Source organism: Geotrypetes seraphini, chromosome 6, assembly GCF_902459505.1.
Source record: "Geotrypetes seraphini chromosome 6, aGeoSer1.1, whole genome shotgun sequence".
In the NCBI taxonomy this organism is placed as follows: domain Eukaryota; kingdom Metazoa; phylum Chordata; class Amphibia; order Gymnophiona; family Dermophiidae; genus Geotrypetes; species Geotrypetes seraphini.
Window position 1 is genome coordinate 151403947 of NC_047089.1, and position 24768 is coordinate 151428714.

Sequence of the window (24768 nt, forward strand, 5' to 3'; positions counted from 1 at the left end):
TTGCTCACCTGTAACAGATGTTCTCTGTAGACAGCAGGGCAATGCAGCCACACTTGCCCGCCCGCCATCCCCTCTTTGTCAATCCTTTCTTATTTGCTAGGAACAAAACTGTCATTCCAAGGGGAGGGACGGTCTGAGTACTGACTCCCGCACATGCCCAGTAAGCATAAAGCTTACTTAGCTAGGGGAGAGCACCGGCACATAGGCTTCGTCAGTGGACTTCACCAACAAGTGTGACTGCATTCCCCTGCTGTCTACAGAGAACAGCTGTTACAGGTGAGCAACTTTGCTTTCCCATCCCATCCTCACGAGTTCTTTTCCTGACCCTGTCTCATTCCTGTAAGCTCTGTCTTCATCTGCAAAAGCTTCAAACACTTTAAAATCATGTGTTCAAGGTTTGTGTGGTTAAGACTGAGCTTACAGGAATGGGGTAGGGACAGCGACAGTGACAAAACTTGTTGGGATGGGATGAGAAAATTGAATTCTTGCGGGGACAGGGAAGAAATTGTCTCCATGTCATTCTCTACTCTGGACTAAGGAGATACATGAGGTAGAAGCTGCATGCTCAGGAAAAAATATATATATATATTTTCCTGACTTCTGTGAGCTGCTCATGTTGATGCTGTTAGATGTCATCACCTGTTTGTGTGTCCAAGTTATCCTGTCTGTGGAGAATCTCTGTATCCCTGCTGAAAGTTTTGTGAGAGATTTAAAATACATACATCTTCATAGTGCAGCTCCTCATTCTTTTCTTTTGTCTTCGATTAGCAGAAAAGGTGGAGGGGGGGGGTGGGGGTGGAGGATATCTGAAATTTCAGCACCAGGTAAAAGTGCAGACCAAAGTAATTAGGAATATCTTAAACCTCATACACTGTGACCAAAAAAAAGTTAAGCTGTGTGCAATAGCAGAATTTCTGTCAAAGGCCAGAAAATTGATATGTAACACTACAGAAGTCTTTCCAATTGCTTTTTAATTGTTATCTTAGACCTTGTGCTGAAAGCAGGGTATTTCATTCTCTGATGCTTGAATGTACTGTGTGAAATTTCTCTAATTGATTTGCTTTGCCCATTTCATTTGATGTATCATTTTTCACAATATTTCATAATTTGTGCTCATTTCTAATGAACAAAGTCATTAGGACAGGCATATCTAAGTACAACTGACAGCTAACATTAGGTGCCAGATGCAGTTTATAAAGTGAGGTAGAACTGCAGAGAACAGTTTAAATAAATTAGCACCTGTACATTAGTTTCACTTGCTGGTAATTTATAAGTGAATCAGTAGAGATGACATTTCAGTAAGTCATTGATCAAGTTAACAGCTGCATACTCACTGCCCAGATGGGATAACTAATTAATAGAGAGAGCAGTCCTGACCCAGTAGGTTTCCCTGGCTGAGTCTATAATCTCTCTTTATTCTGAGGGTCCAAATTTCATTGCCAGATGAAACAGTCTACCTTCAGTTCAGGAGTCTATCAACACACTGATATTGTACCATAAAGCCTAACATGTTTACCTGCTGTTAATGAAAAAGCATCATTAGCTTGTTCATGGTTGTAATTTACTTCCTTATAGTTTGTGCATTTGGGTCATGGACTGATCACCATGTAAAGCAGTTATGTTTTTCTCTTTTTCAAGTGGCAGATTGGTAAGAGGTCTGGTTTGTTCAGTATTTTTTCTTGGAGGAAAATGGAGAAAAAATTATCTAATAGGCCTTGTGTAAGGTCTTGACATTGGGTCTTTTGTAAAGACATTTTTTTCACTTGGATAAGATCTTTTAAGTAAGCAGCTCTTGGAAGCATTTCTTTCAAGGAAAGATTCATGATTGTTGAAAAGGTTTGCTGAATCAAAAGGAAGTTTTTAATACCTCTGTTTTACTATTCTGTGGGGCAAGGGGAATCAGAAAGGATTAGATCATTTGACTTTCTCTGGGGGTACTTTTCATACCTGTTTTCAGGCGCAGTGCCCATAGGCTGATAACAGAAACTTACTCTCAGGTCTGGAAAATTAGAATGATTTATTTACCGTACCTTAACACAGCTATATAAAAAGAATAACTACCAATTTTTAAAAAACCTAAGTTCTACTAATCACTTGTTTCGGCTCAAACTTTCCAAATGAATCAAATTTGTTATCTATCCCTGGTTTCCACACAATCTGTGTGACCAGATAGCTCCAGTCCAATGATGGGTCTATCGGTGGCTCCATCTGGGTTTTTCTCGATCAATAAGCACAGGTGCAGGAATAGGCAGAGGGATAGATATGCAGAAGTGTCCAGCGGAGCCTTCATCTACTGGTAGGCTACCCAGGAGGTAGCTCTGAATCCTAGCAAATGCCCCTAGAAGTCTATAAATGGCATATGCTACAGTACAATGCAATTTGTCTTGCAAACCAGAATATTCAAAGAAAAGTATATACAAGTGGACAAAAGTGGGCTCTCCATGTCCCTCTCCAGCAGCAGTCATAAGTTTGTGTTATATTAAAGCAACTCTTGTGATCTGGTAGTACAAGAGATTGTTGTTGTCAAAATGGCCATGTGGCATCGACAGCATAGTCTCTCTGATTCAGCATAACAAATGTCCGTAAGAATACTTATGGTAAAAACCTTATGGAACATGAAGAGGTAAAATATCCAGTCTTTTAAGCAACTCCAATGTGATTATCTCATAACTTCATCTCTTGATGCTTATTTCAAGGAGATATGACCAACTCATGCCAGACACATCCTCACCCATATCATGTCATATTACCTTGTGCTTCTTACTCTTCAAAAGTAATTAATTACAGTTACTGAGACAGTGAAAAAATAGTGTACTTTATTGATTATTGCACAAAAGTAATTACAATAACTAATTCTGGTAACTCAATATCCCACAACACTGTAGGCACTAAGAGGGGCTTTTTCTGTAGGGCGTCTAAGTCCAACTTTGGACGTTTCCACAAGGATGTCCAAAAGTCAGGTTGGGAAAATGACCATTTTTGAAACCGCATGACATCTATTTTTTTTTTCTGAAAATAACTCATCTAGACGTTCTGGCCCTTAGGGCATCTGTCTTTTTTTTTTTTTTTTTTACCATTTTCGAAAATCAGAATGTCCAAATGCAAAACATCCAAAACAAACTCATTTGGAAGTGAGAAAGGCCAGCATTTTAATGGACTAGTCACTCAGACATGCCAACAGAGCAGTGGGCCACCTTAGGGGACAATGCTGTGAACTTCATAGAAACATGGAAATATGATGACAGATAAAGGCCTAATGGCCCATCTAGTCTGCCCATCTGCAGTAACCATTATCTCTTCCTCTCTCTAAGAGATCCCATGTGCCTATCCTATGTCTTCTTGAATTCAGACAGTCTCTGTATTCACTGCTTCCTCTGGGAGACTGTTCCCTTTCTGTAAAAAAAAGTATTTCCTTAGATTACTCCTGAGCCTACCACCTCTTAACTTCATTCTATGCCCTCTCATTCCAGAGCTTCCTTTCAAATGAAAGAGACTCGACTTATGTGCATTTATGCCACGTAGGTATTTAAACATTTCTATGATATCTCCCCTCCCTCCTTTCCTCCAAAGTATACATGTTGAGATATTTAAGTCTGTCCCCATATGCCTTATGACGAAGACCATGTGTCATTTTAGTAGTCTTCCTCTGGACTGACACCATCTTTTTTATATCGAAATGAGATCTCACCAGAGTCTCATATAGGGGCATCAATTCCTCCTTTTTCCTACTGGCCATACCTCTTCCTATGCACCTTAATATCCTTCTAGCTTTCGCAGTCACATTTTCAACTTGTTTGGCCACCTTAAGATCATCACATACAATCACACCTAAGTCCTGCTCTTCTGTCATGCACTTAAGTTCTTCACCCCTTAAATTGTACCGTTCTTTCAGGTTTTTGCAGCCCAAATACATGACCTTGCATTTCTTATCATTAAATTTTAGTTGCCAAATTTCAGACCATTCTTCAAGCTTTGCTAGGTCTTTCTTCATGTTATTCACCCCATCCAGAGTGTCTACTCCATTGCAGATTTTGATATCATCCGGGGTGTCTATTCGATTGCAGATTTTGGTATCTTCCACAAAGAGGCAAACCTTACCTGCAATACCAGCAATATTGCTTGGAAAAATGTTAAAAAGAACAGGCCCAAGAACAGAACCTTGAGGCACACCACTTGTACAATCCTTTTCCTCAGAGCGAGCTTCATTAAATGCTACCCTCTATAGTCTTCAATAAACTTCACATAAAGGGTGCCAGATTCACCATAACCATAGTGAGCCCTCAAAAACTCTCCTAAAACCTCTCAACCAACCCAATAGCCCTTATGTCTATAGGTGTCACCTATATGGCAGTATACTAGGTTTTGGGTAGGTTTTGATGGGCTCACATGTTCTACCATAAATAAAGTGGGTAGGGTGAGATATGGGCCTGGATCCTATACCACCTACCAGGCTACTCTAGACATCTGCTTTCTCCATCATATATTGTGCTATAAAGTTCAGCTGCATCTCTGAATTTTCTGCCAGCTGTTGTAAATTGGAAGACATTGTATCTAAACTGTATATGTATGTAGTCTGTATATAGTTTATTTGGGCTTTTTTCCTAATAAAGTTTCTTATTTGTTCCTTTCCTTTCCATGGTGTGGTTATGAGCTGTGTGTTTATATTTATGAGCAGATCAAAGTCTTGTTGGGGGAGTCTTCCCGTTCTTCTTCTCCAGTTCTCTCCTGTAGGGCTGCTGCCAGCTTTATAACTAACTGACTGGGGGCAACAGAGAGCAGGGAGAAGGAGGAGGTACGGTGAAAGCAGTGATCAACATTTCCTACAACAGACTCATGAGAACAAGACCCTTGGTTATCAAGCTAAGAACCTAATCTCTTTTTTTTAAACTGAGATATTGGTGTCATGTTTCTGAGTCAAGGTGTGCACAGGGACGTAATTCTGGTCCAATCCCCATTCACTTTTGATCCATCCTCTCTCATCTCTGCGATAGTAATGATTTTTTTGTCCTATCCCATAGATTTTTGTGCTTTTCTCTGGATTTCCCATTGTCCTTATTACTGCACACACCTCTAATTGGAAGAATTTAAATCCTGTAAAGTAGAGACAGACTAGGAAAGACTACTAAGAAACTCATCTGGCTATTGTAGGTTTATGGGAGGGGGCAAAGGAAGCAACTTTTTCATTACAGGCTCACTCAATCATAAAAGAAGGCTGCCACCAATTTTGATCTGTAATAATGTAGAGAACTATAATCACTAGCCACAGAAGGCTGGGATTTGGGGAAGGTATCTGTTTTAAAAACTGGTCTCGCTCATTTTTATCTATTTGTGGCATTGCAATAGATCATTGACTTTGCAGTATTCTAATGATGATGATAAAGCACCCTGGATGGAAGTGCCATATAAAAACACAAAAAAATCAAGAAACAGGAACCTGATTTCTGTTATTGGAGACGTTAAATTCCTGAAGTGACTTCATTTGCAGTATTGCTGCAAAAATGTATTTCATGAAGTCACATCCCAATCCAACTTTGCATTTGTTAAGTACCACATTAAAAAGAAAATACAGATTCCTAGAAGTGATCCAAGTATTTTTTTTTTTTTCTAAAATAGACTCTCTACATGACATTGGGATGATTGCTTTTGGTCATGGGGAGTCATAAGAATCGAAACCTCCTATAGGTGCAGATGTTTTCATGTTCTCTATTCAATTGTTCAAGATATCTCTTTGTTTTCTACTATTATGTTGGCTATTGATGCAATTGATTCTTTGTGGTCTTATGTATCTTGTCCTATTGTATTCTTAACAATATAAAAGGAGGTAGGGCTGGGCAAAGGGATACTTAGGAGTTGAATTTGTTTATAAAGTTAAAGAAATTTGAGACATTGTATGGCTTCTTGAATATTTATTGACTTTTCAGTAAAAGATAAAAAATACCATAAAAATAATAATAATAATTTTATTTCTTATATACTGCCAAAGCTGTAGTAGTTCGAGGCGGTTTACAATAAAGAAGGGCTGGACAATCAGCGAATGTACAGTCATTTTAAATCATTTCAGTACATGAAACTAATTACGGATTTATTGTAATCTCTGTATGTTTTAATAATGAAATATATTGCTAAAAAAATACTGTGTTTCCCCATAAATAAGCCCTATCTCGAAAATAAGCCCTGGCATGATTTTTAAAGATGCTCCTAATATAAGCCCTACCCCAAAAATAAGCCGTAGTTAAGATCGACTCCTGAAGCCCTTCCTGAATGTCCCCAACACTCCCCGGCTCCATCCCTGACACTAGTGCTGCCCAATTTGCCGAAAAAAATTAGACTCGTCAATTCAGCATCCCCCACCCCAGTGACACCTGACATACCTCCGCTCCGAGGCCTTCTAAAGCAGCAGCAGCAGCACTTTCTCTCCCTCTCCGTTGTGAAGCATCTTTCCTTCCCTCTTACCCATCCCCTTGTGCAGCATCTTTCTATCCCTCCCTCCCATTCCCCTGTTCAGCAGAACCCCACCGACCCTCCCACCATGAGACTGACACACTGTACCTCTGAAGTCTCCAAAAACGGGTGGACACGCTCTGAACAGGCTGCTTCACAGCCTTCCCGCCAGGGCCTTCTCTCTGTTGCGTCAGCTTTAGTTCTATTTGGTTTCCAGTGAAACCCTTTCTCCAAATGTGCTTCTGCTCAGTGCTAGGGTTTCTGCTACAAAAATGACGCTTTAGCATCTTTTAGTAACCGTGGGTACAACGTAACCACGCTTGATTCACAACAAACTTTATTTGCAACCTACAAGCAGATTGGCTGGCTTACACAAAGCTCTAAAGTCCAGCACCTTGAAGTCTTTTTCTCCCTGTTAGGAAATTCTGAGTGAAAAGTACAGCTAGGGAAGTTTAAGCTACCAACTAGCCACATTTTGGTACTGGTAGGAGTCATGTAAAATTCACATAATGCTTTACTATTTCATATTTTCTCCCTGCTACTGTATTTTTCCCCAAATTATTTGCTTCTTTGTGTCATTCTGCCTTAAGTCCCAGACCTGTGTTTTTTAATAATCACTCGGCATCCTAAGATCTCCACACCACCTTTGTCACTTTCTCACTGACAAGCCTAATGTAGTCAGAAATCCTCAACATGGTCAAACCATGTGGCTATTTCCTTTCATCTTATACATATAGCAAAGCCAACTACTGAATTAAACATCACTAAGACTGTACACTGCCAAATATTACATCAGTTTACTTGAACACCTTTCTATTATTTTTTTCGTATAACTTTCTTGCTCAGGTTGATTTCTGGACAACCTCTGCATTGGATTTCTTGGGCCCATTATATTCACGTTCTTTCCTATCAGAAAAACGATTGATGATATTCCTGGCTTATGTCTCCTGAAGCAACAACTGCAACAATCTCAAGAGGAATTGCGCAAAACTGAAACTCCACCCTCTTATTTCTCTTATTGCTGCCATCAAAGGTTGTATTGTAAATCTATTCGTGCTTTCCAGAAAGCTTACTACTCAAACCTGATTACTGTTTGTTCTCTCAGCCTAAAATGCTTTTCAAGCTTTTTTTTTTCTTTCCCCCAGTTACCCATGATCTCCAAGTGCCGTCCTTGCATAATATTCCATTGTCACCTACCTATCTTGATATTTCCATGATATAATATTAGATCACAAGTCCTCATTGTATCTTTGATGTTACTGTTATGAATTCTAACATAAGAACTGCCATCTCCGGATCAGACCCATGGTCCATCGAGTCCGGCGATCCGCACACGCGGAGGCCCAGTCAGGTATACACCTGATGTAGTTTTAGTCACCCATATCCCTCTATGCCTCTCATAAGGAGATGTGCATCTAATTTGCCTTTGAATCCCAGCACAGTGGATTCCTTAATAACCTCCTTTGGGAGAGCATTCCAGGCGTCTACCACTCGCTGCGTAAAACAGAACTTCCTGACATTTGTCCTGGACTTGTCCCCCCTTAGCTTCAAACCATGTCCTCTTGTCCGTGTTGCGTTGGACAATGTAAATAATTTACTTTCCTGCTCTATTTTATCGATGCCTTTCAGCATTTTGAACGTCTCGATCATGTCCCCTCGCAGCCTCCTCTTCTCAAGGGAGAACAGTCCCAGTTTCTTGAGTCGTTCCTCATATTCCAAGTTCTCCATACCTCTTATTAACTTTGTTGCTCGTCTCTGCACCCTCTCCAACAGTTTTATATCCTTCTTTAGGTTGGGAGACCAATGTTGGACACAGTATTCCAAGTGTGGTCTGACCATTGCTCTATAAAGAGGCATTATGACTTTCTCCGATCTACTCGTGATTCCTTTCTTTATCATGCCTAACATTCTGTTTGCTTTCTTTGCCGCTGCCGCGCATTGTGCCAACGGCTTCAGGGTCCTATCTATCAGTACACCCAGGTCCTTTTCTTGTTCGCTCTTACCCAGAGTTGCGCCTGACATTCTATACTCGTATTCCTTATTCTTACTACCTAAATGCATTACTTTGCATTTCTCCACGTTGAACTTCATCTGCCATTGCTCTGCCCATTTCTCTAACTGATACAAGTCGCTCTGGAGTTCCTCGCTATCCTCCTGCGATCTGATTGCCCGGCATAGCTTTGTGTCGTCTGCAAACTTAATGATCTCACTGGATATTCCGTCTTCCAGGTCATTGATATAAATATTAAATAGGAACGGCCCAAGCACTGAGCCCTGGGGCACACCACTAGTCACTTTCTCCCAGTCTGAGAACTTCCCATTTATGCCCACTCTCTGCTTTCTGCTTTCCAACTATTTGCCTATCCACCTTTGTATATCTCCCTCTATTCCATGGCTTTGTAGTTTCCTGAGAAGCCTTTCATGTGGAACTTTGTCGAATGCTTTCTGGAAGTCCAAATATATTATGTCCACCGGCATTCCACTATCAATTTGCTTGTTCACGGTCTCGAAAAATTGAAGTAAATTCGTTAAACATGATTTCCCTTTCCTGAACCCATGTTGACTGGGTTTCATCAAGTCGTGTGTATCTAGGTGCCGGACTATGCTATCCTTGATCAGTGCTTCAACCATCTTTCCAGGGACAGACGTAAGACTCACAGGTCTGTAGTTGCCCGGTTCCCCTCTCGATCCTTTTTTGAAAATTGGCGTGACATTCGCTATCTTCCAGTCCTCTGGTATCTGTCCAGTTCTGATTGTCAGATTGGCAAGTTTTTGCAATAGCTCTCCGATTTCAACCTTCAATTCCTTTAAAACTCTCGAGTGAATTCCATCCGGTCCAGGGGATTTGTCACTTTTAAGTTTGTCGATCTGGTAGTATATCTGGTCCAACTCCACTTCAACTGTGGTGAGGCTGTCTTCTATTACTCCACTAAACACTTTCACTGCTTCTGGTATTTTAGCGGTATCCTCCTCCGTAAAGACGGATGCAAAGAAGGAATTTAGTTTGTCAGCAATTTGTTTATCTTCCTTGATGTACCCTTTTCTTCCCTGGTCGTCAAGGGGTCCCACCGCCTCTTTTGCGGGTTTTTTCCCTTTCACGTATCTAAAGAAGGGTTTGAAGTTTTTGGCTTCTTGCGCTATTTTTTCCTCATAGTCCTTTTTGGCATCCCTCACCGCCTTGTGACATTTCTTTTGATCATCTTTATGTATTTTCCATGCTTCGGTTGTTTTCATGTGTTTCCATTTTTTGAAAGAGTCCTTCTTTTCTTTTATGGCTACCCTCACCTGTCTGGTAAGCCATGCCGGTTCTCCCTTACCTTTTGTTCTCCCCTCTTTGGAGATCCTTGGAATGTGGAGATTTTGTGCTTCTGTGATAGTATTTTTCAGTAGGGACCATGCCTGGTCTACCGTTTCAAGTTTGTCCACCTTTTTCTTGAGTCGTTGTTCACCATGGCTCTCATGCGATCGTATTTGCCCTTTTTAAAGTTAAAGGTTTTGGTTAAGGTTTTGGCACGTTTTCTATTCCCGATGTCAAGCTTAAAGTTGATCACATTGTGATCGCTCGTCCCCAGCGGTACCGTAACTTCTACTTCTTTTGTCGGTCCCGTGAGGCCATTTAGTACCAAGTCCAGGGTGGCGTTGCCTCTTGTCGGCTCTTTTACCATTTGTTCCAGAAAGCAATCCCCTAGCACCTCCAGGAACTTGGCCTCCTTGCCGCAGTTGGAGGTTCCTAGTTTCCAGTCTATCCTCGGGAAATTGAAGTCTCCCAATATTATTACATTGCCCGTCTTGCATTCTTGTTTGATTTCCTCTATCATTTCTGAGTCAGTTTCCTCCGCCTGTCCTGGGGGACGATAGTAAAGGCCAATTTTCGTGTCTGCGCTGTTTTGGCCAGGAATCTTGACCCAGAGGGACTCTAGCTTCTCTTTCGTTTCCGTCGTAGCCACTTCAACAGATTCTATTCCTTCCTGAACATATAGGGCAATACCTCCACCTTTCTGCCCTACTCGATCTCTTCTATATAGTTTGTATCCCTGTAGTACGGTGTCCCATTTGTACTACAGGGATACAAACTATATAGAAGAGATCGAGTAGGGCAGAAAGGTGGAGGTATTGCCCTATATGCCTTATTAATCTTATATAAGCCACAATGATTCCTAGCAGACAATTGCAGGGTATAAGAAACAAAATGGTATGGTCTTCTACAGTGTCCCGCAAACTTTAGTCCGGCAGCACACTAAACCTGCTGCCCCGACCGGAAGGCACCCGTAAGTGTGCGGAGACCCTGAAGCTGTCACTTTGGTGTGGGATCCTGGAGGAGGGGGAGGTGTGGGGAGAGGAGGAAAGGCACTTACTATAAGCAGTCAGCCGGTGCCAGCGCCTCTCCTCCTTACTGGCGTCTCATCAGGGCACACCTGGAATCTGCTACAGCACACTAGTGTACCGTGGCACACAGTTTGTGATACACTGGTCTACTATTTCCAATCCTCAGCCTGTGACTATATTTCCTCTAGTTCTACTACATCTTTTGTCTTCATGCTAATAATTTTGCTCTCTCACAATTTATTTATTTATTCAATTTTCTATACTGCTCTCCCAGGAGAGCTCAGAACGGTTTACATGCATTCATTCAGGTACTCAAGCATTTTCCCTGTCTGTCCTAGTGGGCTCACAAGCTATCTAATGTACTTGGGGCAATGGGAGGAATTAAGTGACTTGCCCAGGGTCACAAGGAGCAGCGTGGGTTTGAACCCACAACCTCAGGGTGCTGAGGCTGTAGCTTTAACCACTGCCCTTTGTATTCTATCTTTGCACATGCACACCTACCATTCAAAAAGAAGAAATTGTACTAAGTTAGATTTAATATGCTAACCAGTTCATGGGAACTTCCTGAAAAATTTTTTATATAAGGAGTTCACCTTATCCTCAGTGCATGAGTGCAGAAAGCGCCCCCCCTACAAGGTTTTACCCATAAACATCACCTTCTGTCACCCCGTGAACCTTTTAAGTGCAAAAGTGCCTTTTTTATATATGAAAAAATAAATAATAAAGTGCCTTGTGCAAGTTTAGAATCAAATAAATCATCAGTGTATCAATAAAAACGTTCAAATCAAACAGTTCTTGATAATAGCAGTTTCCTCCACTAAATCAAACATGAAGGAAAACTTAGCTTTCCCATGAATTGATTAGTCACCTTGTGTAAACCATATTAAATCCAACTTAATACAATTTCTTCCTTTTGAATGGTAGGTGTGCATGTGCAAAGATAGAATACAAAGAACTAGGAGCAGGTTTTTGGGATTGATTTGTACTTGAGACTGACCCCTCCTCAAATACATACATTCTTAGGCTTTTTGATATTTTTGGGCTTTAACCACTGCGCCACACTCTCTCTACTATGTCTATAGCATTTACAGTGGCTGATATCTTTCTACCTAAATTGTTAAGGGTTACTTGCTTTTCTCCTTTTATTATTAGTTTAGCAGAGGGGAATCTTCTAAAAGAATCTAACTCTTGATCATTTTAAGCCTCTCAGTTATTGCCCCACTTCTAATTTGCCTTTTCCTTCTGAAAGTCTTAAGGGTAGTTCACTTCTAATTCACTACTTTCTTGGACAAGATTAATGTTCTTATGTTCTCCACCCTATACAAGCTGGCTTGAGGACAGATCAATCTACCAAGACTCTTGCTACATCTACACATAAGAACATAAGACTTACCGCTGCTAGGTCAAACCAGTAGTTCATCATGCCCAGTAGTCCGCTCACACGGCGGCCCTCTGTTCAAAGACCAGCGCCCTAACTGAGACTAGCCATACCAGCGCACGTTCTTGTTCAGCAGGAACTTGTCTAACTTTGTCTTGAATCCCTGGAGGGTGTTTTCCCCTATGACAGACTCCGGAAGAGCGTTCCAGTTTTCTACCACTCTCTGGGTGAAGAAGAACTTCCTTACGTTTGTATAGAATCTATCCCCTTTTAGCTTTAGAGAGTGCCTTCTCGGTCTCCCTACCTTGGAGAGGGTGAGCAACCTGTCCTTATCTACTAAGTCTAACCCTTTCAGTACCTTATAGTGCAGACTGGTGGTTAGTAGTAGATGGCTAATCTTTTTCTTGATCTTGATGCTGCCTTTTGATTCAGAAGACCCTGGTAGCCTACTAGATCATCTGTAAACATGAGAGATTCAGTTTTACAGTGGTTCGCTGCATATCTTCAAAATCTTTCCTATGCCATTTACATTCCCTCCTCCACATCCATTCCCTTTGCCTCACAGCCTGGGAGTGTCCAAGGTACTATTTTAGGCCTTATGTTTTTTTAAATATTTTTCTCTCTCCTCTGCTGGAGTTGATCCCATTATTTTGGCCTTAATTGCTGTATATTTGCTTATATCCAGATCATTCATTATACTGAAGACCTTAAGCCAGATCACACCAATTTAAATGCTTCTCTTAATTAAAATTGCTTCCTGGTTTACCCTGCATGAGGGTAAAGCCATCAAAATCCTACATATGACCTAAAAACCCTGGACTTTGCTATAATCTTTAATTGTGGGACTGTGCAATGAACTGTATTGTAATCTGTCTCCTACCCAGATTTGTAGTAGAGTTCAACTGATGCAGAATGCCACACAGGTTTTGACAGGTCCGAGTAGATGTGCACATATTACTCTAGCTCTAAAAGCTTTGCACTGGCTTCCAGTGACAACTAGGATTCACTTCAAGGTATTATGTTTTAGTACATAAAGCTAATTTTTGTTTCTTTATTCTTGGTATAATGCTTTTCCTATTTGAGGTTCAATGTAGTTTGCAATCACTAGTTTAAATTTGAGAAAGGAACTCCATTAAGAACAGGAAAGAAATGACATTCAAGCACATAGACAGTTTATATTATAATATACAGTGGTGCCTCACACAACGAACTTAATTGGTTCCAGGAGCAAGTTTGTTATGTGAAACGTTCGTTATGTGAAACGCGTTTTCCCATAGGAAATACATGTAAAAAAAAATAATTCGTTCTGCAGCATAAAATATGCTAAGATGACATAAAAAAAGATAAATTTTTGGTTATTATTTTTATTTAGATACATCTAAAAACATAATTGTTTTTTAAAACAACACACATTTTTTTAAATTTAAAGACAGACTAAGTAGAGTCTAATTTTACAGTGAGAGAGGGCAGAGTCTCAGCGGCAAAAACTGGGACTTAACTGTTCATTTTTTTTTTTCTACCGTGTTTCCCCGATGATAAGGCAGGGCCATCAAATAAGACAGCCCCCCCTTTTTAGAAAAAAATGTAAATAAGGCACCCCCCCGCAAATAAGCCACCCACCGATACCTGCGCTTACCCGAATCGGGTGGTACGGTGGGTGACTCCGTGTGGTCCCTGGCACCCCCGACACGATCGGGGCAATGAGGGAGCTCAAGCCCTCTTGCCCCCCCGACTCCCCGACACGATCGGGGCAAGAGGGAGCCCAAAGCCCTCTTGCCCCCCGACTCCCCGACACGATCGGGGCAAGAGGGAGCCCAAGCCCTCTTGCCCCCCCCGACTCCCCGACACGATCGGGGCAAGAGGGAGCCCAAGCCCTCTTGCCCCCCCCCCGACTCCCCGACACGATCGGGGCAAGAGGGAGCCCAAGCCCCCTTGCCCCCCCGACTCCCCGACACGATCGGGGCAAGAGGGAGCCCGAGCCCTCTTGCCCCCCCGACTCCCCGACACGATCGGGGCAAGAGGGAGCCCAAGCCCTCTTGCCCCGCCGATTCCCCAACTCCCCGACAATATCGGGCCAGGAGGGAGCCCAAGTCCTCCTGGCCACGGCGACCCCCTAACCCCACCCTGCACTACATTACGGGCAGGAGGGATCCCAGGCCCTCCTGCCCTCGACGCAAACCCCCCCTCCCCCCAACGAACGCCCCCCCCAAGAACCTCCGACCGCCCCCCCAGCCGACCCGCGACCCCCCTGGCCGACCCCACGACACCCCCAACCCCCTTCCCCGTACCTTTCTGTAGTTGGCCGGACAGACGGGAGCCAAACCCGCCTGTCCGGCAGGCAGCCATACGACGGAATGAGGCCGGATTGGCCCATCCGTCCCAAAGCTCCGCCTACTGGTGGGGCCTAAGGCGCCTGGACCAATCAGAATAGGCCCGGGAGCCTTAGGTCCCTCCTGGGGGCAGGGCCTGAGGCACATGGTCGGGTTGGGCCCATGTGCCTCAGGCCCCGCCCCCAGGAGGGACCCTAAGGCTCCCGGGCCTATTCTGATTGGCCCCAGGCGCCTTAGGCCCCACCAGTAGGCGGAGCTTTGGGACGGATGGGCCAATCCGGCCTCATTCCGTCGTTGGCTGCCTGCCGGACAGGCGGGTTTGGCTCCCGTCTGTCCGGCCAACTACAGAAAGGTACGGGGAAGGGGGTTTGGGGGTGTCGTGGGGGTCGGCCAGGGGGTCGCGGGTCGGCTGGGGGGCGGTCGGAGGTTCTTGGGGGGGGGCGGTCGTTGGGGGGAGGGGGGGGTTTGCGTCGAGGGCAGGAGGGCCTGGGATCCCTCCTGCCCGTAATGTAGTGCAGGGTGGGGTTAGGGGGTCGCCGTGGCCAGGAGGACTTGGGCTCCCTCCTGGCCCCGATCGTGTCGGGGAGTCGGGGGGGGCATAGAGGGCTTGGGCTCCCTCTTGCCCCGATCGTGTCGGGGAGTCGGGGGGGGGCAAGAGGGCTTGAGCTCCCTCTTGCCCCCGATCGTGTCGGGGCAGTCGGGGGGGCAAGAGGGCTTGGGCTCCCTCTTGCCCCGATCGTGTCGGGGAGTCGGGGGGGCAAGAGGGCTTGAGCTCCCTCTTGCCCCGATCGTGTCGGGGAGTCGGGGGGGCAAGAGGGCTTGGGCTCCCTCTTGCCCCCGATCGTGTCGGGGGGGCAAGAGGGCTTGAGCTCCCTCTTGCCCCGATCGTGTCGGGGAGTCGGGGGGGCAAGAGGGCTTGGGCTCCCTCTTGCCCCGATCGTGTCGGGGAGTCGGGGGGGGGGCAAGAGGGAGCCTGGCGGAGAGAGGGCAGTTAAGCGCAGTGCCTGCGCGGAAGGATGCAGCTCGGGCGACTTCGTTGTGTGAAACGAAGTTCGTTGTACGAATCAAGACATAAAGTTCGTTGTGCGCAGCGTTCGCTGTGCGAGGCGTCCGTTATGCGAGGCACCACTGTATATATATATATATATATATCTCAGAAACACATTTAGAATATGTGTATTCATCCCATTCTCCACAGGCTTCAATTGAGGTTTGAATTTAGGGTCAATTGGAAGGGATAAGGTTAAATGCTCACACATCATCTTATCTTTCAGATCTTTTTGTTCCCTCTCACACCAGTCTCTTGTTAGCTTGCAACATATCAATCACTTTTCCATCCTTTCCTCTCTCACTGCATATTAGAAGCAACAAGATACTGATTTCTTGTGTTGTGCTTTTCAGATGGAATCTCTCTCCATGCTCTTTCAGACAGATCCAAACCATATTATTTTAAGACTGCCTTAAAGGCCCATGTATTTTCTGCTGCCTTTAAGGGAAGTTAAACTGTCCAGAATGGACTTTTTCTCTTTTTTCTATTGTTGTAAATTGCCTTGTTTTCCTGTTTTTCAAGGATGTAAATATGGATGGAATAAGTCCCTGAATAAACAAACTAAACACATTGCAGTAATCCAAGGGGCTTATCACTGGTGCCTACGTAACAGTCTTGAAACACTAAGGAATGCATTCTAAGAATGCATACAAATATAAAATGAAAGCAGGCTCGTTTGGTCACCATCCTGATTTGAGTATCCATGGAAAGGAAAGTGTCCAGAATCACCTCTAAACCAAATACTATATCTAAACCCTTATACTTTCAAGGAACCCAGATCCTGCCGCATTTCATCTTTCAATATTCTTATCCATTCCTTGGTCATTTCCACCTTAGACTATTGCAATTCCCTTTATCAAAGAATCACCCCAAAACAGATCAGGAGATTACAGATAATTCAAAATACAGCTATTAAAATTTGACCATGTTTTCCCCTCTTCTTAAAAAAGCTCATTGGTTACCCATCACTCACAGAATCTCATTCAAAACTCTTTTACTAACATTTAAAGTTCAACTCAGTCACTTTCCCAAGTTCATTGACAGGCTTTTCATTCCTTATGCATCCTCAAGGTCACTGAGATCATCTCAACTTCTTCTGACTATCCCCTCAAACTGACGGCTGTTCTACAATACAACACCATTTACTTGGTAGTTGTGCCAGCATTATAGAATGCCCTTCCCCTAACCCTATGGCAAGAAACTAGTTTAAATAACTTTAAATCCAATCAAAGTTTTTATCTTCAAAGACGCTTATTATGATTGATAATAAAAAATAAAAAAAGCAAAGAGACTTGTTCCAGACAACCCAACTTCCCTGATGTTTTCTCCTATACCTTTTCCTTTTATTTTACCGCAATAGGTGTTATCCGGGGACAGCAGGCAAATATTCTTCACCTAGTTGGCTTCTTCACTTGGGCATAGAACTGACGACCTCAAGAGCTGGCGTCGGGTGGGAAGGCACAAGCGCGGTGCGGGTAGTCTCAAAGCTTTCTAAAGCTTAAAGTGACAGTACACTTTTTTAGCACTGTCTGTACCAGGCTCTGTGGATGACATCTGTGAGAACATCTGCCTGCTGTCCCCAGAAAATACCTGTTATGGTAAGTAACTGCTGTATTCTACTACCTCCGCCAACTAAAATGGATCAAACCCTACATCTCCAAACCAGACCGAGCCCAACTCCTCTACGCCTATGTTCTCTCCAGGATGGATTACTGCAACTCCCTATTTAACAGAGTGGCCAAAAAAGATCTCAAATGCCTCCAGCGTGTACAAAACGCAGTAATCCGCCTCCTAAATAGCCTCAACTACCGCGACCCCATCTCCCCAGACCTCCGCACAGAGCACTGGCTTCTGATCAACCAACTCTGTACATTCAAGGCCCTGGTAATAGCGCATAAAAGAATTTACCACCGCTACCACCGCAGCCTACATAGGATCCAAGCTAACCCTATATATCCCCACCCGCCTCCTCTGCTCTGAAACGGAGAAACGCCTATGCATCCCCCCAGGAAGGTCTCTCCTGTCAGAAACTGCCCGCAAACACTCCTATAGCCACTTCATCCCCCAACTCTGGAACCAACTCCTCCCGCAAATCAGATTACAGAACTCATTGATGACCTTCTGGAAAGCTGTAAAGACCCTCCTCTTCAACTAAAATTCCAACTGTAATCAACCCCCATCGCTCCCTAAAATTCCCCCTTCCTCCTGCACCCACTTCTCCATTCTTAACCTATAGTTAAGTTGCTGTATAGTCTTTGTATTGTCCAAATGTATTCCACTGTGAATGTAACCCGTTCTGAACTACTGGGAGTACGGGATAGAAATCAAATTTAATTAATTAATTAAAAATGGTCTTTTGGAATTGAAAATGTATTTTCCTCTTCCTCTTTGCTTTTAAAGGTAAAAGAAAATTTTAATATTACCTCTTCTTTTTATTAGATATTCATGACATTCCCTATATCGTAACTCCCCTTCCCCACCCCAAAAAGAAAATCAGTTGTAGAATGGTTTCGTAAAAGGTCAGTGTCCACCAGCCAGAGCTGTTTGTCATGACTACCCAGCTTTACACAGTTTTGTTATGCCTTTTGTCTCAGCAGCAGTGAAAATCAGATGATGATGTACCGACAGTGTAAGCCAGACAAGTTTACAGTCTTGAATTCCTGCAATCCATGGACAACAAACACTATTTATGGATCTTTTACTGCTGTTAGGCAGCACAGAGAAAGCATCCTGAATGTGTGTAAAAACAAGCATGAAATGCTTCTTTTGACAAGCAGCCAGTTGTAAAAAAAAAGCTGCCGTTCTTTTTAAAGGACTCCTGTTGCTGTCATGCTAGTAATGAAGGCAACTGCTCCAAGCTATTCTTACAAAACTGTGGTTAGGGGGCTTGGCCAGCCACCAGCACCACATTGTTGATATTGGATCAAAGTAATAGTCAGTATAACCAGAATGTTGACACCTCGGTAGTAACATGTTTTTTTTTGTGGGCTGTTACTTCATATAAACAAAAGTTAAATAGACGAGCTGTGGATCTGTTCTTGCAGTCATGTATTCATCCAATCATATCATAACACATCAGAAATAATAAGCACAAAAAAGTGGAGAAAAACAGACCTCTTGCACAGACCGCTGGGACTGCACTGTACCCTAAGCAGTCTGTATCATCATTGGTCTGAAAAAAACGCCACACAAAGATAAATTGCAGACTTTTCATGCATTCATAAACCTTTAGTTTCAAATAGTGTGTTTCCAAACAGGTTGATTATTTGAATCTAACTGCAAAAAACATCAAAAACAAAATGGCTACAGCTGGGTAATTCATAGTCCAATTTGAAATACAGTAAAACCTTGGATTGCAAGTAACTTGGTTTGCAAGTGTTTTGCAAGACAAGCAAAACATTTTATTAAATTTTAACTCGATATACACGCAAGGTCTTGCAATACAAGTACTTACAGTATACTCACATCACAACTGAAGCAATGGTTCTTCTCTCTCTGACCCTGCAGGAGTGTAGTGACTGCTCTAAACAAGCAAAGTCTTGCAATACTTCATCACAATTGAGCCGATGGTTCTTTTCTCTCTGACATTGCGGGAGTATAGTGACTGTTCTAAATGAGTGAGGTCTTGCAATACAAGTATGTATAGTATTTTGTATTAAAATTTTTGGGTTGTTGAACGAATCATCTGAGTTTCCATTATTTCTTATGGGGAAATTTGCTTTGATATACGAGTATTTTGGATTACAAGCATGGTTTTGGAACGACTTATGCTCATAAACCAAGGTTTTACTGTACACTGTTTTAATGTATTTCTAAGAAGCGTGAAAAAAACTTATCTGAGTAAGTGGCAAAATATACTTTCATTCTCTATGTGCCACAAACTGCTTTCTCCCAACAGCAGGCACCTCTGTTTCGCACGCTCACGCTGCTACATCAGAAGAAGAGTTTAAATCAATATATCTTTCACAAATAGATGTACAGTATATCCAAAACTTCCATGCCACTGAAAAAGACAGGCAGGCAGAACAGAAATGGCCATTCGTGTTCAACAGCGAACATTCTACAGAGGGGTGAAGAGTGTATTTAACTACTCTGTTCTTTAAGTTACTGTAGATTGCTTGTTGTTCCAATTAAGCAAAGCATTATCTAATGCCATAAGAATTGCCGCTGTTGGGTCAGACCAGTGGTCCATCGTGCCCAGCAGTCCGCTCACGCGGCGGCCCTTTGGTCAAAGACCAGCGCCCTAACTGAGACTAGCCCTAACTATGTACATTCTGGTTCAGTAGGAACTTGTCTAACTTTGTCTTGAATCCCTGGAGGGTGTTTTCCCCTATGACTCAGGTATAAGTGAGGTTTGAATTGTGAAGCATCTCTGGATTCATTGTAGAAAGATATGAGATTTTATGTCCATTTGGTACAATAAAATTTGGCTCACAAAGTAACAATGTTAATTGGAAAGAAAATAACACAAATATATTTTATGTGAGCATATGATTCTGTCTCTGTATTTCTTTATAAATTGTTACAGGTTATCCTAAGGGAATCATATTTGATTGCATTGATATGGTTTCTTCTGTTTAAAGTGTATACTTTATATTTTTATGTCTTGCAGCATGCAATAAAATACATCTTCCCCTCTGGCTTATTTAATTCAAAAGCAAGACCTCTTATGAAGGTAATAACACTAATACATGCATTCTTTTACTCTCTTTTTAAAGATCTCGTAAGTTTTATATGCTAATGTATCTTGGGTTGTCTTTACAGCACCCACTCAACGTTTTTCCAAAGCAAAGAGGTAAGTGTACACAAAACTCAAGGAAAATTTCTTATTCATCTACAGTAATATTCCAGAAGTCCTATGGGTCATCTAGATGCTCTTTGTTGAAACCTGAGACAGCAGCCCATTTTCTTTTTAGAGAGCAATGATTTCTTCCTAGCTATCCTCCCATGAGCATCAATTCTGTTGTTTTTTTCTTGATTACACACTGAATCTTCTCATCAGTCACAGTGAGTGAGGCCTACAGATTGCATTTAACCCAATTGAGTTAGTGCTGCAGAATTTCAACATCCTTCTTAATACCAGTTCTTCTTTTCTTTTTATGTATAATATTTATATACTTCTTGGTATCCAAACATTAACAACAAACACATGAAATCTTTAATTGGCAATTTTCCCTCTCATTAACAGAGGATTTTCTATTAGTAACAGACTGCATCCTAAGGTAGCATTGCCAGTAAACTTCCTCAATGATCCACCTTATAGACTGTTGAGGGAATCTGTTTTCAAGAAAATGGTATCTTTAAAATGTAAATACTTTATTTTCAGCAGTCTTTATCACTTCCAGCAGCTCTGTGTTTATTCTGTATCTTTGATCTGACCACTTAGAGTCTCTATCAGCTCCAATTCAAACCTATATTCATAAATACTAAAGCTATACCCTAGTTTTAGATCAGATATGGGCAAACTATGGCCCGCGAGCCATATCCAGCCCATTTAGTTTTTTTAATCCTGCCCGGAGCGTCAGAGGCGGCCATAGTTTGCCCATGTCTGCCTTAGCCCAGCCGATACAGCTCTTACTCCACTCTCCTGTCCTCAACGTCCTCCAGATTCTCCCCTAGTCTCACCTTTAAAGCTAATTACAGCAGCCTGCAGAGTGAACCTAGCAGGCTGCTGTCAGTCTCCACAGCACGTTCCCTCTGCCACGGTCCCGCCCCTGACATTGGAGGAGGGGCGGGACCGTGGCAGTTGGAACGTGCTGCGGAGACTGACAGCAGCCTCATAGGTTCACTCTACGGGCTGCCATAATTAGCTTTAAATGTTGGTCCTCAATAAGTGGCGGTGGTGGTCACAGCGCAGAAGATGACCTCGCTGGGTGTGGGAAGCAGCGGAGGTAAGGCCCCGCCCATTGCAAGGGCCCTGGCTGGATGGGAATTGCCAGAGACACTAGATCTGGACACCAGGGGCAGAAAAGGACCTTGAGGGGTGGGAAAGCAGACTTGAACCAAAAGAGAGGTGGAAGACAGGGCAGATGCTGGACTAGAGGGGGTAGAGAGGGGAAACACCCTGAACCGAGGAGAGACAGATGCCAGGCCCTGGGGAGGGGAAAGACAAAGAGAGAGAGAGACAGAAAGACCTGGATCAAAGGTGGGAGGACTCAAAATTTTAGCAGAAGGAAGACAGAGAGAGGGAGAAACCTGAAACAAAGGGGAGGCAGAAGAGAGGGGGCAGATGTTGGACTTGGGAGTGTATAAGATACTGCAGAGAGGTGGAAAGATTATCGACCAGGGAAGGAGGAAGCAGAGAAAGACATGGAAGAAAGGAGAACAAATGCTTGGGGGGGGGGTGTTAAGTAGAAGAAAGACACAGAAAGAGAGGCCTGGACCAAAGGGGAAAGACAAGAGGCAGATGCTGGACATTGGGGGGGGTTCAGAAGAAAGACGGAGAAAGAGAGGCCTCCTGAACCAAAGGGGAAAGACAGGAAGCAGATGCTGAACTATGGGAGGTGCAGACAGAAGAGACAGAGGGGGAGAGACCCTGAGGAAGAACAGAGAGATGGAAGATCATAACAGAAGAGGGAGAGAAAGGGAAACCTGGAACAAAGGTGGTGGTAGGTACAAAGGAGAACTGACAGTGGATCTAGGGAGGGTAAGCATAGGGAAGAGATAAAAACCTGGACCCAAAGGGAATTGGGCTGGATTGTGAAAGAAATGTTGGATGCACAGTCAGAAGGAAGTCCAACCAGAAACTAATTAAATCACCAGACAACAAAGGTAGGAAAAACTATTTTATTTTCAATTTAGTGATCGAAATGTGTCAGTTTTGAGAATTTATATCTGCTGTGTGTATATAAATAATGAAAGGAAAAAATTGCATTACAATTAGTAAAGGGGCAGGATCTGGGGCAGAGCTTGGGAGGTCTGTGGTTGGGGGTATGTAGCTTGAATTAGTTGAGAAACACTGCTGTAGGCAGTCAGCTGACGCCAGTGCTCTCCTGCCTTCTTCCCTGCTGGCACCCCCTACTGGAATCTCAGGGCCCGTCTGGAAGGCCTCTACGCATGCGCGAATGTCAATGGGATGAAGTCACGCATGCACGTGATGTCATCACGGCAACATCCGTGCACTTCTTGGTGCCCTTTGGGGGAGTCTTTCTTTATTTCTTTTCTTTGTTGTTAATCATTGCTGTTTCCTCCTACAGCATCAGACACATCCCCCTGTCAAATTTAAGAACCCATTGTGGCCCACGAGTCAAAAAGTTTGCCCACCCCTGTTCTAGATTCACCCCTCAGTCATGATTTACAATTTATGGGTTATTGGCTTGATGTAATGAGAGGTTCACAAATTAAAATCAAATAATTAAAAGTCATAGCACGATTGCTATATAAAGATATGGAATAATCCAGATCTTTTGCCATGCAATATCATCGATGCTAATGTTGAAGTCTTTATTCCATGCTTCCTCCACACTACTTGGTCTAGTGGATTTTTGTTCTTGCAAAAATTTGTACCTGTTAGAAGCTTCCCTTTTTTTTTTTTAATTATTTATTTATAAATTTCAAATTAACAAATTAAGATAAATCTTGTACAGAAAGTGATTACAACAAAAGAACAAAAAAAAAACAAAACCTCATAACTTTACATAGAAACCAAATTTTGTATAATCTCTCAAGTCCACCATATGATCAATGATGTAAAATAAACGGAATTAACAAAGAAATATTAATTAAAGATAATTGGTACGTGGTTAACTGATGTTCAGGCGTCTAATATCTTGAAGCCCTCATTCTTTCCCCTTCTCCAGGCGGGACAAGGAGAGAAGGGCCATCAACTGGTTTGGCTCAAAGAAAACATATTTCTGAGAATTATATTGAACTATACATTTGCAGGGATGACGAAGATAGAAAGCTCCCCCAAGTGCCAAAACTCCAGGTTTTAATAATAGAAACTCCTTTCTACGTCTTTGTGTATCTCTTGCCAAATCTGGGAACATCTGTATCTTTAAATCAAGAAACTTTTTCTCTTTATTTTTGAAGAATAGTCTCAAAAGCCAATTCTTATCCAACGTAATAGCCAAGGTCACAATCAATGTAGCAGGTATTGCAACTTCTTTATCAGATAGTTCAAGTAAAGCAGATACATCAATTGGTCCCTGAGTTTTTTCTTGAAGATCCTGATTTTTATTAGGTAAATAATAGACCTGGGTGAAAGGAGGTAATGAATCTTACGATATTTCTAATATCTCCAGCAAATACCGTTTTAACATTTCTCTTGGAGTCACTGTTGAAATTCGTGGAAAATTAATCAATCTTAAATTATTATTCCTAGAGAAATTTTCAAATGTCTCTATCTTCCTTCTTAGATTTATATTATCTTTAATTAAAGTGTCCTGAAGCAACTTGGAAGATTTAAGTTGGTCTTTAATACTCTGGATATCTAATTTTGATTCTCCCAGGTCTTGTTTTATCTGAAGAACTTCTTTCTCTTGAGTTTTTATTTTCCCCTCTATTTGAAGATGATTAGTATTTACTGTTCTAGCCAAATTGGCAATCAAATCCCACAAAGCCTCCAGTGTAACTTCTTGGGGCTTTACAATATTAAAAGTCTGCAAATTTGATAGTGAAAAATTAGGCTCACCAGCCAAAGGATCCTCTCCTCTCCGTTCTTCCTGTGTCAGGGATGATCCCAGCGTTGTAATGTCCTCACGTGCACTCAGGCTCTGCTGCAATCCATGCGAGCCTGAGTCGGTGTTTGTCTCGCCGTTCCCTGCAGCCTCTGGGTGGGAGCTCACGCCGACTTCCGGCTGTCTCCCCACTCCCGGGGAACTGGCGGCTCGAGGGTTGGGAGGAGGGATTCTTACGTCGGGGCTCAACGAGATCTCATGAGCCCGAAGAGACGCCTCCAGTCCGTTGCCAGGAAGTGTCTCAGCCGGGGGCGACACCGACGCTCCAATGGCGCCCTGCATCCGTCTCAGCAACTCTTCAATGTTGCCAGAGGAGGCTATTCCGGGACGCCGCGAGGCCGAAAAGGCTCCCTTTCCCCTCCTCTTGGGCATGTTCAGAAGTCCGCAGCGAAAAACGCCAGAAAAGAAATTTTCCAAAGTTAAGGTTTGCGGGCGGTTGCTCAGTGAACCACGACCGTGGCCATCTTGGATCCGAGTTTGCTCAATATTGAGGGTGCTCAACACCCATAGAGCTGGCTCCGCTTCCCTTTTTTTTTTTAAAGCAAATTGGTGACAAAGCTTTAGAAT

The 24768-nt window shown here is 43.0% G+C and overlaps 1 protein-coding gene across 2 annotated transcripts in view; it reads left to right on the forward strand.

The window, feature by feature from the left end:
- MRPS9 (mitochondrial ribosomal protein S9) overlaps positions 1-24768 on the forward strand; it is a 209466-nt gene that overhangs the window by 56521 nt on the left and 128177 nt on the right. For both annotated transcript variants that reach the window (XM_033949660.1, XM_033949659.1), the window contains exons 3-4: positions 20136-20198; positions 20288-20318. In XM_033949660.1, coding sequence (XP_033805551.1) covers positions 20136-20198; positions 20288-20318 — 94 coding nt within the window. The remainder of the gene's footprint in view (positions 1-20135; positions 20199-20287; positions 20319-24768) is intronic.